The 18,130-nt window shown below is 42.2% G+C and overlaps 1 protein-coding gene across 3 annotated transcripts in view; it reads right to left on the bottom strand.

The window, feature by feature from the left end:
• Window positions 1–2,791: 2,791 nt before the first annotated feature.
• LOC137334081 (proline-rich transmembrane protein 3) overlaps window positions 2,792–18,130 on the bottom strand; it is a 64,962-nt gene continuing 49,623 nt past the window's right edge. For all 3 annotated transcript variants that reach the window (XM_067998546.1, XM_067998545.1, XM_067998547.1), the window contains one exon: window positions 2,792–9,840. In XM_067998546.1, coding sequence (XP_067854647.1) covers window positions 7,778–9,840 — 2,063 coding nt within the window. In that variant the 3' untranslated portion in view covers window positions 2,792–7,777. The remainder of the gene's footprint in view (window positions 9,841–18,130) is intronic.

Genomic DNA, 18,130 nt, shown 5'->3' with positions numbered 1-18,130 from the left:
TTCCCCCTTAATAGGGCCTATTTTTAAATAATATCAGTACCATCTAAACTTTGGATGGCAATAACCAGCTTCTGCTGAGTATGTGTGGTAATAGTTTGCCAATTTTCCACTTGTGTAAATGTATTATGTTAAACAGCATGGGTCACTGCTAAATCTGTTCCTGATTTTCTAAAAAAACGAATGAATAGGAGAGAACAAAAAGAACAGCCTTCAACTTCAACAAAATTGTTTTTTTTAAAGTTCTCCTGTTTTTTTATGGCTGTAGTCTTGTCCTCAGGGGATAAGACTCCAGCTGTGTGAATTCCGCCTAATCAGGGGGCACTTTTCATATTTATTTATCCAGTCCCTGTACTTATCTGCTGAGCCAGATGTCTCTTGCCTACCTGTGATCTTCTCACCACAGATGCTAAAACATAAGGTTGCTATCAATGAAAATGTTAAATATATGCTTATAGGCCTCTTAACATTGCAGTAAGGCAGCAAATTTCTGCCAGCATCATGCTCGATCAGAAAAGTCTTCCATCATTAATTGCTTACTTTAGTTTTTTGCTTTTTCAGCATTCTCTTTTGTTCCCCTGAAATTGCCGACCCTCGCTCGGATAGATGTACCTGTGACCCTCCAGTATCTCATCCAAGCAGTCACTCTTTGTCTGTGGGCCTAAGTTCTGGAATTCCCTCCCCAAAACCTCTTCGCCTCTCCACCTCTCTCTCCTCCTTTAAGACATTGCTTAAAACCTGCATCTTTGACCAAGTGTTTGGTCACCTGTCCTAATGTCTCCTTCTTCAGCTGATTATACTCCTGTGACGCACCTTGGGACATTTTACTACGCTAAAGATGCTATATAAATGCAAGTTGTTGATGGTGTGTGTTCAGGCTGTTCGACTGCAGGGAGCATCACAACTGAGCACGAACCAGTACTGATTTACATTTTCCTACAGTGGGCATGGATAGCATCAGGATCAGGAAACCTGGCTAATTTTTCCCAAAGGGAACTGAACCTAATGGTACCACTCCAATTGCTGCCCTGGCTGAGATCAGATAACTCAATACATCTCAGGAGTCATTTGTAAAATATATATATTTTTTGAAACTGCAAATCTGAAACAAAAACAGAAAGTACTGGAAATACACTCTGTAAAGAGAGAAGAAGGGTAATGACGTTTCAGGTGTGGATCCTTCATCAGAACTGAACAGGTAGTGTAGTTACTAAAGTCAGTGTTCAGAGCAGAGGGCTGTGCAGTGCCCAGCAGAAAGATGGGATTGTTCCTGAAGCTTGCATTGGGCTAAACTGGAACAGTGAACGTCATCAAAGACCAAGACACGATCCCACCCCCAAGCACATTTTCCTTCCTCTCCCTGCTTTCCAGAGGGATTGGGCCCTGCATGATACCCTTGTTCACTCTTCCACCACTTCTACTTCTAGATACCCTTCCCCTTGCCCCTTCCCGTGAAACCACAGGAAATGCAACACCTGTCCGTTTACCTGCTCCCACATCATTGTCCAGGGCCCGAAATACTCCATCAGTTTGTGACAGCAATTCACATGTACGTCCTTCAAGTTATTATACTATATTCTCTGCTCATGGTGTAGTCTCCTGTTCATTGGGGAGACCCAATACAGATAAGGTGGTCTCTTCACTGACCATCTCTGTTCTGTCTGCAAGTGTGATCCTGGCTTCCCTGTGACTCATCACTTTACTTCCCCTTCGTTTTCCTACTCTAACCTCTCCATCTTTTGTCTCAGCTCAATACAAGCTTTAAGAACATAGGAATATGGGAACATGAGCCATTCAATTAGATCTGGCTGATCTGTATCTTAACTCCATCGACCCGCCTTGGTTCCGTAACCCTTAATAAAAAAATCTATCAATCTGAGTTTTGAAATTTTCAATTGACCTAGCCTCAACAGCTATTTGGGGGACAGAGTTCCAGATTTTCACTACCCTTTGTGTGAAGAAATGCTTTCTGGCATCACCCCTGAATGGACTAGCACTAATTTTAAGGTTATGCCCCTTGTTCTGGACTCTCCCACCAGAGGAAATAGTTTCTATCTACTCTATCAAATCCTTTATTCATCTTAAACACTTCAATTAGATCATCCCTTAATCTTCTATATTCAAGGGAATACAAGCCTAGTCTGTGCAACCTGTCCTCATAATTTAACCCTTTTAGCCCCTGTATTATTCTGGTGAATCTGTGCTGCACCGCCTCCAAGGCCAATATAGCCTTCCTGAGGTACAGTGCCCAGAACTGAATGCAGTACCTCAGAGGGGGTCTGAACGAGGCTCTGTATGACTGAAGCATAACTTCCTACCCTTTGTATTGCAGCTACTACCGTTTTGTTTTTGTGACAACCCGGAAGCTTTCATGATCACTTTTTTCCAGAATTATTGAATTTCATAACTTGTCATGGTGGGATTTTAACTCAAAAATTCTACCTTTCTAGTCCAGTACCAAAACCACTACATCATATCCAGTTATAAAACCCAAAATGCTATTGGCTTTTTTATGGCTTTCTCCACCTGCATTCACACTTTCAGGCAGAGATAAGTACATTATTAAATATTTTGTAAAGAAGTTAATGTAAATACTGACTGAAGGCACATATCATTGTCAAGGTTCATGGTAGATTGAGATTCCATTTATATGTTGTCTGAAAAGCTAGGGAGCTAAAGATGGGCTTGCATCCACCTCATCTTTCAGTACAAGGTAGGTGCACCCTATTCCCATGGATTATTATCTGCAGTTGCACTATATAAAAAGAGCACAGTAAGGAGAAGGAGACTGCAGAACAAGCAAAAACAAACATTTGGTTTATTATATGAACAAAACTTAAAAAAGTATATTTTTGCTGTCTTGTAAATTTGCTATAAAATAACATCAAAAGCAACTTATAGAATAATTACAGGGGATTTTAAACAATTACTGCTGTGCTTTAGCTGTGCAAAGTGTATCGTACAGAAATACCATCAGCAATGCATCATAACATACATCATTTGTGCTAGTTTAATTAAGCACTTTAGCCTTTTCCAGGCCAATAATCCCTCTTTAATAAAACTTCAGGAGCCCAAGTTGCCAGCATTGTACAGAACACAAATCTGGAACTCGCTTTAATGACACTACAATCGTCTCAATTGTGTAGACTGTCAGCCATGCGTAGTGTGTCTCTCAGTCCCGGGGTGTGGACCAATTGCAGTGTGTCAATGAGCAACAGATTGGCAGCTATTTCTGATACTCATCATAGTATCAAACTGGGAGTCATTGGTAGTGTCTATCAGTCAAATTTGCTGAGCACAACGTTCAAAGAAAAAAAAAATATATAGAGATACTGTATCATTAATTCATCTGTAATATTTTATGCAACTAAAAGCCACGAACTTTGGTTATACTGGAATATAGGAGATTAAAAATATTAAGGTCAACTTGGTCACTTTGGCCAAAAGACTGCAATGGGAAGAATTAAAATATAATATATACCTACCTTTCAATGAGAGGATATGGAACAGGAAAAGGGCAGGCCCCTTAATTAATTTTTTCTTGATAAAAGAGCTATGCTATCAGACGACCACATTATTGATTCCTGTCCTTAAAATATTTTTCTAATCCATTATCTTAATGAATATCTTAAATTGACATCAGTGATTTTAACAAATGCTTGCCCAGATTAATCATCAAGGCACTGAAGTACCTTATTGAAAGAGAGTATTCAGCCTTAATGACCCCAACATGCCAATTGTAAAGATGCCCATGAGAACATACTGAGAGGAAATGTTCACAAACATTAGTACTCACTAGTCTAATTCAAAGGGGCTTGGCTTATTAGGTGCATTTTAAATCTCAAATTTACAAAACATTTGAACATCACAACATACTGTTGAGGTTCCAAGAGTCACTGAGCCTGCCTGAACAAAGATGCCCTGTAGCTGCAAGAAGATACTGAAAGCTATTACCTCTTCCCTCCTCTTGCATACACTCCATCCTCCTGCACACATAACCATCCCCCAAACATAAAACACACATACATACACATCCTCTCTATCCCCTACACTCAAGTATACATCCCTCCTACATAAACAGCACCCCATACAATCACACACACAAACACAAACACTCTCTCCCCACCACCACTGGCATCCTCCTGTACACACACATCCATCTCCCTATTAAATCACATACATTCTCTGTATATTCCCCATACAGCTACACATATTCATGAAACCTCCTCTATGTATACACATCACCACCTTTCCCTGAATAATATACACACATTGACCCAGAAATTGCTCAGAGCAGCGAACCAACAGTGTTTGCCGCTCCATATATTTATACTAACCCACTTACTTACCGTAGTCTTTACTGGGTGCAATTCCTGTAATAGGAAGCGGAGAAGAGCCCAGCGTTAGCTCTGGTGAAACTAGGACCCATGGGAGAAGCGAGAGGATTACACTCTCCCCTCGACTAATCAGATTGCAGCATTTTTGACAAACCGCGAACAGTTTCTGCAGGCTTGGAACGGAAAATCCAGGAAGTGAAAGGTACAACAATAAAATCATTTGTAAAAACAGTTATAGACAGCTAAAAAAGAGAGGGTAAGAATTAATTGAATTAAATGAAAGAGACAGAAGGGAAAAGTAAAAAAACATTTTTTTAATATTTAATTTAAATTTTTATTAATGACCAAAACCTATTAAAATAAGGAGTAATGAGACTTCATATTTTTAAAAGTTAATTTTTAGTTGTTTGGCAGTCATTAAGACTTACCACGCTACTAAAACTTAGTTTTATACCAAAAATACCAAAAACTTGGTATTTTTAAGCCTACCTGTTTTGTGGCGATATTAGTTACTTTCTAGCTGGGCAGATGAGCAAGTTGACACCTTTTCAATGATTTCACTGATTCCAGCCGGCGATATACCTTTAATTCGAAGCTGTCATAGCGCCGGTGAACCAGTAGGAGCAAGTTCTGGATTTCTGCATTTCACTGCACGAGTGAATGCTGGAACTTGCTCCTCGATTTCGCCACTAACAATGGTGAGCGCTGTTGAGCTCACCGTTCTTTTCCAAGCAATTTCTGCCCCATTATCCCTCTTCCACTACAGACAGCATTGCACAAACGCAACAAGCTTCCTGAACTTTCTGCTGCTGATACCACAATGCATTTCCCATTCCAGTTGTTGATGTTGGCAACACAATAGGTGGCATATATGGCTATGCAGAATAGGGTCACACTGTAGTAAACAACTCATACAATGGTGGTGTGGAACCTTAGTTAAATTGAGTACAAACAAGTTTATGCTCTGTGCAAACTACATTTTCATGGGTCTGTCCCAGGGAACCTGTTGAAAAGAAGTTCTAATTCTAATAAGACACCCATTGTATCGTCACTGATGGATGCAAAAGGTGGGCCATCTGATTTCATCCAATATAATACTGTATAGTACTTCAGAGGCAAGCAAATGCTAAGCAGCAATTGTTTTTTTTAAGGCTCTAGCTGCAAGTTGTGAATATTGCTATTTGGAAATACTGCGACTAGGGATTATCCTAGCAATTGTGATTCTCACAAACATCACTGGTTTAAAACTATAAAAATGTATTTGAAGTCAAGTCAAGTTTGCTCAAAAATCTTGAAATGCTGTTGATTTTCTCTCCATAATTCTTATGTCCAAGTTCAATTTCAAGTGGAGATAAGTCTTTCTTCTTTGCATGAATCTGCTGAGTTAGTGCATGTGTTTATCAGCTCCTACAGTTACCAGCTCTTGCAGTCATCCTCTGATTACCTCTGCCTCTGTGAATAATATTAAACTGCACAAACCTGAATTTGAAGTGATTGCCACTGTCCAATGTGCTCATAGATTGTACGGCAATGCAACTATATTCTACCTGTATTTTTCAAGATGCAAGTCTGAATTGTGATATTTGTACATATTGATCCTCAAATGATGCAGCGAAGTTTTAAGATGATTGGGTGGAACTCAACCTTCAAACTGGACAGTTTGTTTTTTGTAGGGGAATGGTATACAGCAAGTCTAGAAAGTGATGTTTTCTGTGCTTAAAGCTAATTAAGACCACCAGTGTCACAAATTCAGGGACGTTAGTAGCTGGAACATTCTGTAGCAGGACACCTTGTTGATTCTGAACAAAGCCAAAGAGGTACAATGCAGTCTTTCTGAGAGATCCTATCCCACAATCCAGTCATATGCCGTGCTGGTTTTCTCCTCACTTTCTTGTCTACCACTTTTTGCTTAATAGTGAATCCAAATGAATCACTGAGTAGAAAGGTTCACAGAGTGTGAATAGAATCCATTACTACACACTCCATCTCACCCCAAACCACATGATCCAATATGGATCAACTCACTTTGGAGGCAATTTGACAAATAAACAGGTGAGGTATAATTATTCATATTGATTTGCTTCTGTTGATTAGATGCATGAAGTTTTTATCTTCTGGTAAGTTTTCATCCTGTTTTCTCCTCTCGTGCTCTTTCTAAGTCTCTTCAATACATATTATACCTTGGCCAAAAGGTTCTTAGTTCAAAAGACATCTAGTAAAAGGTGTGTGTGAATAGGCAGGGGAGAACTTGCCATCTCATTGAAGAGGCATGGATTGAAAAATGTTTTGCCATTAACATTTTTTCTAAGACGAGAATGGAAGGGGGGGGAGATTATTCTCAGTATGAAGTACTCCCACATCAATGTTGACAAATGATGATGGATGGGGAAATCAAAAGAATTCTCTAGATATTGAGTAAAACACAACAACTAGCATTTCCAAGCTCTTCCGTCTCAAATTCATCTGTGAAAACAGATCCAAGGTTTTCCTTTCAGATATTCTTGAAGCACACTGACCACTGTTACAAACAAGAGAGCTGAGTAAACACGGCATTGCGAAAACCCGTAACAGCTGGTGAGCCCTTCAAAGAATAGGTTTGATTGAGAGCAGTGAAGCTCTGAGCCGTTTCCGTCCAATTCTGCAATCTCCCAGAACAAAAAAAAGTTGAAAGTGCAGAGGACTCTTACTGCAGTTTCTGTAAAACTGGCATCATTTTATCGCACAGCTGACTTCTTGCTCCTGATTTTCTTCATGGAAAGGGTTGATGGTGAGTTCAAAAGTTTAGGTGACTGATGATGAATGCTATGGACACTTGATGTTTTCCAGCACCCGTTCTGTGGAATCCTCAAGAAATCTGGCATGTTGATCTCTCTGAGACAGACAAATAAAGTGCTAACAATCTCAAGGTTACACCACATGTTATTTCAAAGTTAAAAAAAAATGCTCCTTCCCAATAAGAACGTGTGATTTGGATTTTTTTAAACTCAGAAAACAGTATTACTTTTGCAACAGGAATAAATCTATTAATTTTCAAGAACAATTTCCTTATAACAGATTTTTGGCCAATCTATTTTCACCATAGATGGAAGATATTATTTTAAAGTCAACCACAATTGTTAACCAACAAAAGTAGCTTTTGTTTGGTGTGAAAATTAAATTCAGTGAGAGCAAGTGAGTTTTGAAAGATGATACACAGATAAATCACAAGAAAAGATTTGGTATCAGGATGTAAACATTCAGTCTCACAATCACACATTGAAATATTGGCCAAATTTCATACGACGAGGGTTAATTATTGCTGCTCTTCTCTCTGCATGACTTGTAGCTTTCCTTTAAGAGCAGATTTCAATTAATAAAGCAATCATGAGCATTTTATTCCCAATAATGCAAGATACCGTATTTTTCCTCAATACTATTATAGAAATCGGATTTGGATCCAAGGATTAGAGTTCAATGGTATCACTAGAAAGACTGACATCATCAATCACTCTTATTTCTATAAAACTCTTTTGTGCCTCAACATCAGGGTTTTCTACCTTCAATTTTACTTCCGAATTGTCTAAACTCTTGTTTTGTGGGAGAAGACTCTCACTAGCTGGATCAACAGAGGGGACACTCTCAACAGAGGAACGGTCACGAGTCCATGGGTACCAATGGATTCCAAAGGATGTCTTAGAAATACTATCCAAGGAACTGCCTGAAGCTGACCTGTGAAATCTGCTAGGTGCTTGAGTGCACTCAAGATCCTGGATGGATAGTTTGGATGTATCTGTTTGGACATTGTTCAGTGAACTGCATTTGGCCATGCTGTACAAATAGTCTGGGTCACTGTTCCGACGCTTGAAATCTGATGATGCCAATGTAAGATTACCCTGTTCAAGTGCTGTGTGTACTCTCAAAGAGGAGCGAGAGTCTTCCATGACTAAGTAGCTGGGACATCGAAGACTAGAATTGTTAAACAAGCTGTCTCTCACAATGTGCTCTCTGAAAAGAGCTTCGTCAATACTTTTGCTAAGATTGATAGGTGAGGGTGGACGCAAGTCAAAGTCATTGAGAGACAGCACCGACTCCTTCTCAATACAGATGCTTGTAAACGAACGGCCCATCATTAAATTGTGAGATTTGGGTCCCAGCACTGGTATTTTGGGCCTATGATCCAGAGATATCATTGAACCATCATTGTTGTAGTAACCCTTTTTAGGTTTTGGTTCATTAATTTCATTTAATGTTTTAAGAGGCATGCACTCTGGCTGGTTTCGTATAAGGTTCTTGCAGATGTCATTGTTGGTTATCCTGTCCTGGGTTCCAGAAGACCAATCATAGCAGTTGTTAGGGTATTCTGGCACCTCACTCTTCCTGTAGCGGTGGAAATATTGAACAATCTTGCTCCAACAGGTGTGATCAGGTCGACCTTGTTGCTGACAGAACGCATATGAGGCCACAAAACTCATGGCAAAGGACATTGCAATTTCAAAACTTCTATACCAAAACTGGAGGAACCACCAAGACCAATAGAACCGTCCCTTCTCTCCCAATATTCCATACATCCATAAAACGGCATAGACTTGTAGCGCACAGCAAAGTAACCCAAAGACACCGCTGATCGCCATCACTCTTGTGGAGATCAAAAGCCCCTTTAGTGCCCTCTCCTCATTCTGGAGATCAAGGGATTCTTCATTACGGATTGTAGGTTTCTGGATTTGCCCAATAGTGGCTTCAGAGCGACTCTTGAGTTTACGATAGGTGAGGAAAAATGCACAGATTAGAAATGACCCAAATGAAACTGAAAAGACATGGAGGACTATGTTCACAGCAGGGTTCACCAGAAAATGAAGAAAATCTCCACTTATCAGCACGACAAAATAGATAACTCCAATTATTGCCAAGAAAGCTGGGTTCTGGATTTTTGAAGAAAGCATTTGAAGCCTCCCCATCTTCAGCAACAGCAGTGTAAGAATGCCAAAGGTGGCGATGAGAAGGGGAAATGTGATGTTATAAAACACCAAACCACCAACCAGGGGAAGTTTGGAGTTGCTGCCATAGGGGTCAAGGAACAAGTACACAGCCCTTAAGAGAGCCAATGTAAATAGCAGGGCATTAGCCATCATGAGATAGCCAAGGTCTGGAATGTACAAAATAGGAGCGCCAATCAAATTAATAAGAGATATCAACATGAGGATAACAAACAGTACTCCTGCCCCATAAACATGCATTTTCCAAGCAAAGCCCAAAGTCCGTTTCATATCATTCCACTGAGTGGAAGTTTTATTGGAGACACAGTCCTCATCCCGTGTGGAGCACAGTCGGGAATAGGAGCTATTTTCATCTGAACGATTGCCAATGGTGGGTTCTGAGCCTGGAGTGTGATCTGGTTTCTGAGCATTGACTGGCACAATCCTTTTCTGTTCTGACCCATTTTGAGAGTCCTGTTCTTTGGAAGAAGAAATGTTGACACCAGTTGAAGTATTGGATGCGGTCATCATGGTTGGACTTTGTCTGTCGTTCCCTGTAAAAGATAGAGTAAGAGAACATCAGTCACATGTTATTGTATACTACAAATCATGGCCTAGAGCAGGGGAAGACCACCTTTCAAAGCTAAAATACCAAAACAAAAGAAATTGAACATTGGAAAGGAGTTACACATGTTGCATATAGTATACTAGTCTGCTCACTGATATTCTCAATATATCTACAAGTACATCCAAGACATTTTGACTTTTGATAAGTTTGTTTCCAGCTGTTTACTTAAAATCTGGATTATGCTCTCACATGCTCTCTCATCTATGCCAGTCATCCTGTGTTATTCTGTACCTCTTACATCGGTATTCAGTGTGTGAGCAAGTCGGCTGAACAAAGCATTGAAAGAGCTTCATTTCAGCACATAAGAGTCGCATGCAGCTTCTTAGATGCCACGTTTCCACCTCTGGCCAAGAAGGTTTCTCTACCTACGTAACTAGTTTCCACATTAATGACTGAAACCATGAAAGGGTTATGTGAATCACACACAATTTTCCGTCCATTCTTGAGATTTTTTAGCACTTTATTAAAATGAATGGTCTAAATATCATGGCACTCCACCCACGATTCCCTGGCAGGTGCGGCTGGCAGCAAGGCTCCGTGCTTATAGTGCAAACTTGGAAAATGACCTTGTCTTCCATTGAAAGGTTACATTCTGGCATCCGTGAGGGTTTATTTTCTGTTAGCAGTAGCTCAAGGTCAGGTACAGGGTTGGCCATGTCAGCATAGCAGGAGGGGGCAGGAGAGTGCAAAAATTCAGAGGCAGTAAGAGCCGACTGCCAGCGGTTTGGGTTGGGGGGAGGTTGTACATAAACTCAGCTCCCTACATTGCTCAGTTCTGGAAGAAGGAATCACGCAGATTCAGTTCCGCGTGCTGTGATAAAAGTCAACTATATTATGAAACCAAGAATCATTCTCCCTTTTTTGCTGCAGGAGACTCTCATCCTCATACTAAATATAGATTCTCTCAGCTGCTCATAGACAAGGTCAGAGGGGAGAGTGTTTGCGGTCACATTGGTGAAAGTCATGTTACTGCAATGAGAAAAATAAACATGAAGTCTGACAACTGTAATAATGCCACCTACTAAATACTGACTTCCAAGGAACAAGGGACTATCTGACCCAGCAGAGCTCATAATTGAAAATCTCAAAATATTCCTCAATACTCCACAATTGATAGAAATGTGGGTGACAGCACCCCAAAATAATCAAACACTATACATGGCACAGCATTAATCTATGTATTTACAGAGGTGCAATTCCGGGGACTCAAACAATATTCAAACCAGGGCTATTTTAACTCATGCTTGCAAAAGAGATAGATACGATACAGATCAGAGATTCCCCTATACTTTCCAGACATCACGGGCTCAATTTTCAAAGTAAAAAACGGGTGGGTTGGGGGCAGGGGGGCATTGAAAATTGCCACCATTTCAGACCCGCCCCCAACCCGCCCATTTTTGGTTTTCACCGGGGCGGGCGACTAACCTGCTCCCAGGAGGTGGGTCGGGCCTTAAAACCTTTCAAGGAGGCTTCAGGCCTCCATTTTTCTCGAATTCCCAATTACAACCTTGGGGGGCCGGGATTCCCGGGATTTCTCTCGTGAAAGGAGGCGAGAAGGCCTGAGACTAACAAGTAGCTGCCTAGAAAGGCACAGCTTGTGCGCCCAGAGGAGCAGGAGTGCTTCCCCCAGGCCCAACAAGCACTGACCCCCAATGATCGCGGCCCCCCCCCGATCGCGGACCCCCAACCCCCGATCGCAGACCACCGACCCCCGACCCCGATCCTCCCTCTCCCCGACCTGCTATTGCGGACTCCGCAACCTCATCCTCCCCCTCCAACCCCTGACCCCGATCCTCCCCCCCAACTCCGATCCTCCCACCCACGATCCCGATACCCCCCACTCTGATCCTCCGACCCCCAACGATCACAGACCCCCGATCCAGACACCCTCCCCCCATGACTGCCCCCCGATCCCATCCCCCATGACTCATGATCCCCGTGCCAACCTATGGCCACCTGTGCCAACCTGTGCCCACCCATGCCCCATGCCCGTCCATGTCCCCCCACCATCCATACAAACAAAGACTTACCTGCAGACTTACCTGAAGACGTCCTCTCCTGGCTGGTCTCCTGTCCGACTGAGACCAGCCTGTCAATCAGCCGGTCAGGCGGACAGGAAACTGACAAAAAAAAAAGACGTCCTCACGTCAAAATCGTAAGGACGTCCAGGAAACCCGTACTAATGGGTTTCCCGACCTCAATTTGACCTCCCCTGTCTCCGTTTTAAAATTGTGCCCTATGCCTCAACTACATCTTAGAAGATCATCTACCCATCATTTCTCACTTTCTGCCCTTGTGTTCTCTCAGAATATTAGTGGACAATTTCATTGGACTTAGGACTTACCAACTTTAGGACAGGAACTGACCATTCCTTCTTGTTGCATTAGATTCAATACCAGGTCCAGTCACAGCACAGAGCATTCTACACAAACTAGTCCCACATGAGAGAGAAAAAAAAAAGAGACCTGCTTACTGTACCACTCAGTTCCCAGAAAGAGGAGATCTTCCCAATGTATCATTCAAGGCCTAACACAGAGAGGAGACCTTCTCACTGCATCATCATGTCCCTATAAAAGGGAGCCAGTAAGAGAGAGGTCATCCCAATGTACCACTCAGTACCCTGACAGGAGAGATCTGCCCACCCACGAGAGACATACCTGCCAGTCCCATCTCCAAATGTGAAGACAGGATGGAGGTGGCGGTGGGGATGGGTGGAAAAAGGCACCCACTCACCCTCGGAATTTCTCACAGTAGCTAGAAACTGGCAGAAACAGGTTCCACCCCAAATCCCTACCTTCCCCCTGCCCCCCAGAAATAGATAATGCTGATTCCATGCCCAAAATGGGCTGGAATTTATACCTTAAGATTTTCATCCTTTTATCTGAGCTGAATTTTAACCCATACATCAGAGGCAGCTAGATCCCCAGGGACTCTGTTTTTCAGAATAATGGCAATTATTTTGATTAAGGCAACTTTTCCTCCTCCAATTTTCCCCTCTCCCTTACCCTTCCTCTCCTGGTTCCACAGGCGGTGGTCCTCTAGTACCTCATCCAAGTGGCCATTCCTTACATGATAGCTTGGATAGTGAGTATCAGCTGCCTATTCAACCATAGGAAATACTTTAGTCAAGCCTGACACAATCCTAACCTGACATCAACTCCCTTCCCGAGCATGGGGACTCTGAGGCCAACTACACCAACAACTCTCTGCTGCCCTGGCTAGAATTCAACTCAGGACCTTTCTGTGTGGCTCAATACCACAACACATGGTACCATTTATGCACTTACCCAGTGAACTACTGAGCAGCTAGATCTGGCACATAGTCATTTTCTTTCAAAAAAAAATATCGGAGAAGACGACATCATAGATTAGTCAACAAGGATGACATCGAGTAGACAAATAGATTTCTCATCTGCCAGGCTGTACATGCAGTCCTTGTACTATTAATATCCAATAACTAGGGTAACAGGTGAACCGTAAACCCTTTCAAAGGAATTCACAGAGAACTTCAAGTATGGAAAATATCTGACAGTTTGCTGCTGGCCCATTATTGGTTTTGGAGCATTACAGGGAACTGTGAAAATTATCCAGTATCTCTCAACATCACGGTGTCACACCATTTTCCTTTCTTGAGCTTGGCTCGAAAGATTAGACCCTCTGATTATTGAAACGTGAAAGGAAATGAAAGCAGCTGTTTGAGGGGGAACCTCTAGTGATTTCTTGAAGGAGCTCATTTCCAGCTTTGAAAGTGGCTGTAGAAAAATAAACTAGATCTCCGAATTAAGCGAACTTGGATGGGTTTCATCCCTTGGACCAAAATGAAATGCTTCTGCCCTCCCCCACACACTAAACACTAATATCTGTGCCTGAAGCAGTGATAAATGATACAGTTAAACTTAAATAACGCCTCTGTTTAAGATTTCTGTTTTTGCACAAATCTGATGCCCATCAAGTTGAGGGAGACCAAGTTGAGGGTTCCTGTTTTGACTTCCTGATGCTCAACTGTCAAACATTCGTGGCTCAACTGTCTCTTGGAGAGTAACCCTTCAATGTTCAGTTCTGTGATTGGGAGTGAGAGAGAGTAACCCTTCAATGTTCAGTTCTGTGATTGGGAGTAGAACAGAGTAACCTTTCAATGTTCTGTTCTGTGATTGGGAGTAGAACAGAGTAACTCTTCAATGTTCTGTTCTGTGATTGAAAAGTTACTCTGTTCTACTCCTAATGTTCAGTTCTGTGATTGGGAGTAAGACAGAGTAACCTTTCAATGTTATGTTCTGTGATTGGGACTAGAACAGAGTAACTCTTCAATGTTCATTTCTGTGATTGGGAGTAGAACAGAGTAACTCTTAAATGTTCAGTTCTGTGATTGAAAGGTTACTCTGTCTTACTCCCAATTACAGAACAGAACATTGAAAGGTTACTCTGTCTTACTCCCAATGTTCAGTTCTGTGATTGGGAGTAGGAGAGAGTAACCCTTCAATGTTCTGCACAGTGACTGGGGTGTAAGAATGAAATCTCTTGGTGCTGAACCCAGAACTATTAGGGTCTCACCATCAAGTTGTTTGACATTTATCAATAAAAAATACACTTTGAATGCCATTTTTATTTTTGTATGTAGAATTTGTTTTCTTTTAATTTTTTGTTTAAACAGCAAGTGCTGAGGACATTATTGAGAGAGTTGTCTCAGGGACATCACAAAACCAAACAGTTCAAGCGGAGCAGAGTGACCATCCAGACAGATTGATTAACCCAGGCGCATTCTTAGTTTTAAATTGAACCAAGCAAGTTGGTACAAGGGAGCTGAACTGCCAGATTTAGTAATTCCTTCACTCAGATACTTCAATACTATCAGCACTCATGCTTGAAACAAAAACATTCTACACAATAAGCAACCAATGGAGGGAAAAGATTTTAAAATTAAGTGTAAATTATGCTAAAATATTTGGGCCTAAAATTGGTGATGGTTGCATCCCAGTATGGGGCACCCATCAGGAACCTCTGCTGCTGACCCCAGCAGATATTCCAAGGTCTGGAGTAGGGTGGGGAGAATGGGGGGTTTTCTTCATTTGCATCTCAAAGGTGGGTGCCCACACCACTAGGGGCACATCCCCCACAAGCAAGACAAATTTTTGTCTTTGCCTCCTTTACAAATGGTGCTGATAGTGATATGTAAAAAATTTGGCCATGACCTAGGCCTGAACCCCCCAGGTGGGCCCCACATCTCCACTGGAGTTGGCACGTACGCCTGCTTTCACTGGGTGTTACCACCATCAAAGATATGCCAGGTGCTCTTAAGGTCGTAGATACTCCTGTTAGAGGGAGTCCTCACCACCTCCCCAGCCCTGCAACACCTTATGTCAATGGTCTTGTTTATGGCAGGCAGAGGCTCTGCCCCCAAAAGGCCATCTAGAACCTGGAACTTAAAGCAGGGACCCAGCATATTTCTCAGACTTTTTGCTGCACTCCCGCTGGAGTTGTGGCAGCATTGTGCCATAAGGCTTAAGGCTTTTGCATCTTGGTATTTAAAAGGAGCTTCTAATGTCCACTCTCTCTTTAAATAAGAGTCCCTGAGGGTGAGATTTCCTCCTTAAACCTCTTTGAAAAAAATTCTATTGGCATTGCAGCAACTTCTAGTTCCTTCAGTTTCAATACAATTTGCATTTGTACAAACTCAGTAGCAGGACAGTTGCCCTTGTGTGGGACAAAAATGGTCAGATCACAGACACCTTGGGAGGACAGCCCCTGCTTTGCTGACTCACCATAAACTTAGTGGAAGCCCTTCATCTGTACAGCAAGGGCATGAAATGGCACTTCTGTTCAAAGGAAACAAAAAGCCAGTGTAGCAGCCTTCAGGATTCAGGGAGTGGGCTAGGCTCAAAAATGGGGGCAATGGAGGCAGACACAGGGCCTTGGGTGGCAGGTCATTAGACAGCAGTTGAGGCGTGACTACAGCAAGAAAGAGACCACCCTTGGAAAAACAGACAAATCAGCCCCAAAAGAGGAAAAAAAAATCATCTGTCCAAATTTTTAAAATACAAATGTCTGTTCTTGTATTCTTTTAATCTCATTCCACCACCCCCACTCCACCCCCAGAATATGGTGACATGTTGGGATATAGTTCCACAGCTTTTGCCAGCTCCCGTACCACCCCATCACCCCCCCCAACCCCCACAGTACCTCATTCATGCAGCCATTCTTCATAAGAGTCTAGATAGTGAGTGTTGGTGGACTGTTCAGCGACGAGAGGCATCAAAGCCAAGTCCAATCCTATCGTCACTCAATTTCCAGCAGACTGGATAACGATCAGAAGTGGGATTAATGGCTGATTTTCACCTCTCTAACCAGGAGATACCAGAGAAACTGTAGCAGCACAGACAAGGGACCGAACTATGGGGCCATCCTGATGTGTACAGCTCAGTAACACACCAAGCAGTGCATCTATCCACTGAACCATCGAAAGTATCATCTGAAACCTTCTACAGAGACTTGTATCTAAAATAGAATTAGAGAAATCATATTCATTCACTCAGATAAATGGGAAATAGATAAATAAATTGTTGGGATTTTGCCTGGCTTTTGAGTTAAGTGCATTAATATTGCTGGAAACTTTGAAGGACAAGTCTGGAGCCAGTGCCCTTTCAACATCACAGCAGATTTCATATTGATAAAGTGTAGAATTTCTCAGAGACACGATGCAGCAGAGATATATACCAGTTATTTTTAAACATCAAAGGTTGCTTTTCACAGATTTACTTTTCCTTATATAGAGTTTGAGCTTAATGTCACACTGCTGTGTTAGCTCTGGGTTCTGAGTGCAAGTGTCACAGAGCAAATGAATAATATGTAAAAAGCTGCACCGTTCAGTACCCCACCAGAGAAGAGACCTCTAGCCCCTCTGTCTGGGCACGATTGGAATCCATTTTCCAGAACAGAAAGAACATTTCCTCCATAAGAATTTGCCTCATTGCATAAGAATCTGTTGTATTCACCTCCCGGCTTAGCTGAAAAAGTGGATTATGTCTGCACCTAGTCTTGTAGCTGCGAGTTCAGCCAAGAGTTTAATTAAAAGTTATGTGAAGAGTAAATTCTTCCAATTATTTATCCAAATCTAGAATTCCACTTCACCTTGCAGGTTGAAAAACATCATTAACACGTCCCCTTTAAATCTCCTGGGGTTTGATCTGAACCCTCTCCATCTTATTTTAGTTGGTGGTGTTCTGGAAAAGAGTTGGAGAGCATGGGGGGGGGGGGGGGGGGGGGGGCGGGGGAGGCAGCTTTACAGCTTTCTTTGTTTAAAATGTCAGTTTTATGTGGACCTGTTGCCTATCACCTGTGCTGCCAACATTCCAATCCTATCCGCTCTGCCAAGAATGAGCAGCCCCATCCATCTGCTGGGACCCTCACAGATTGCAAGGTCTTTTTGCTAGCCTTCAGAAAGGTTGGATTGCTCGATTAAACACCATGTCCCTTTTCATCAAACTGCTTATGCCTCAACCTCAAAGTTCTGCAAGTTAGAACTACATATTAGACTGACCAGTAGATAATGTTGTGTACAGTTTTACTTTTTAAAAATCATCAAATCTAAACATCTCTGAGTCAGATAAGGCAAAAGAAGGGCTGAATGAACCAGGCAGCTTTATGGTTAAAAAACTTGAATTTATATAGTACCTTTCATGACCTCAAAGCACTTTACAGCCAATGAAGTACTTTAGAATTGTAGTCACTGTTGTAATGTAGGAAACATGGTAGCCAATTTGCACACAGAAAGCTCCCACAAACAGCAATGTGATAATGACTAGATAATCTGTTTTAGTGATGTTGGCCAGGACACCCCCCACCGCCCCTGCTCTTCTTCAAAATAGTGCCATGGGATCTTTTATGTGCACCTGAAAGGGCAGGCAGGGCCTCAGCTTAACATCTCATTTGAAAGACGGCACCTCTGAAGGGCAGCAATCCCTCAGTACTGCACTAGAGTATCAGCCTAGACTACGTGCTCAAGTCCCTAGAGTGGGACTTGAACTCACAACCTTTTGACTCAGAGGCGAGCATGCTACCCGCTGAGCCATGGCGGACACCTATAGCTCCATCTGTCTTTTAATTTAAGGGACAATTGATTTGGGCTCCAGGGAACATGTTTCTAGAACTGACACTTTCATGATCCTCATCACGGAATAGATGCACACATTCTTTCCCCAGCTCTCTGAAGAAATACTTAC

Source organism: Heptranchias perlo, chromosome 17 (genome assembly GCF_035084215.1).
Source record: "Heptranchias perlo isolate sHepPer1 chromosome 17, sHepPer1.hap1, whole genome shotgun sequence".
In the NCBI taxonomy this organism is placed as follows: Eukaryota; Metazoa; Chordata; class Chondrichthyes; order Hexanchiformes; family Hexanchidae; genus Heptranchias; species Heptranchias perlo.
This window is presented reverse-complemented; position numbering and strand designations above follow the sequence as displayed.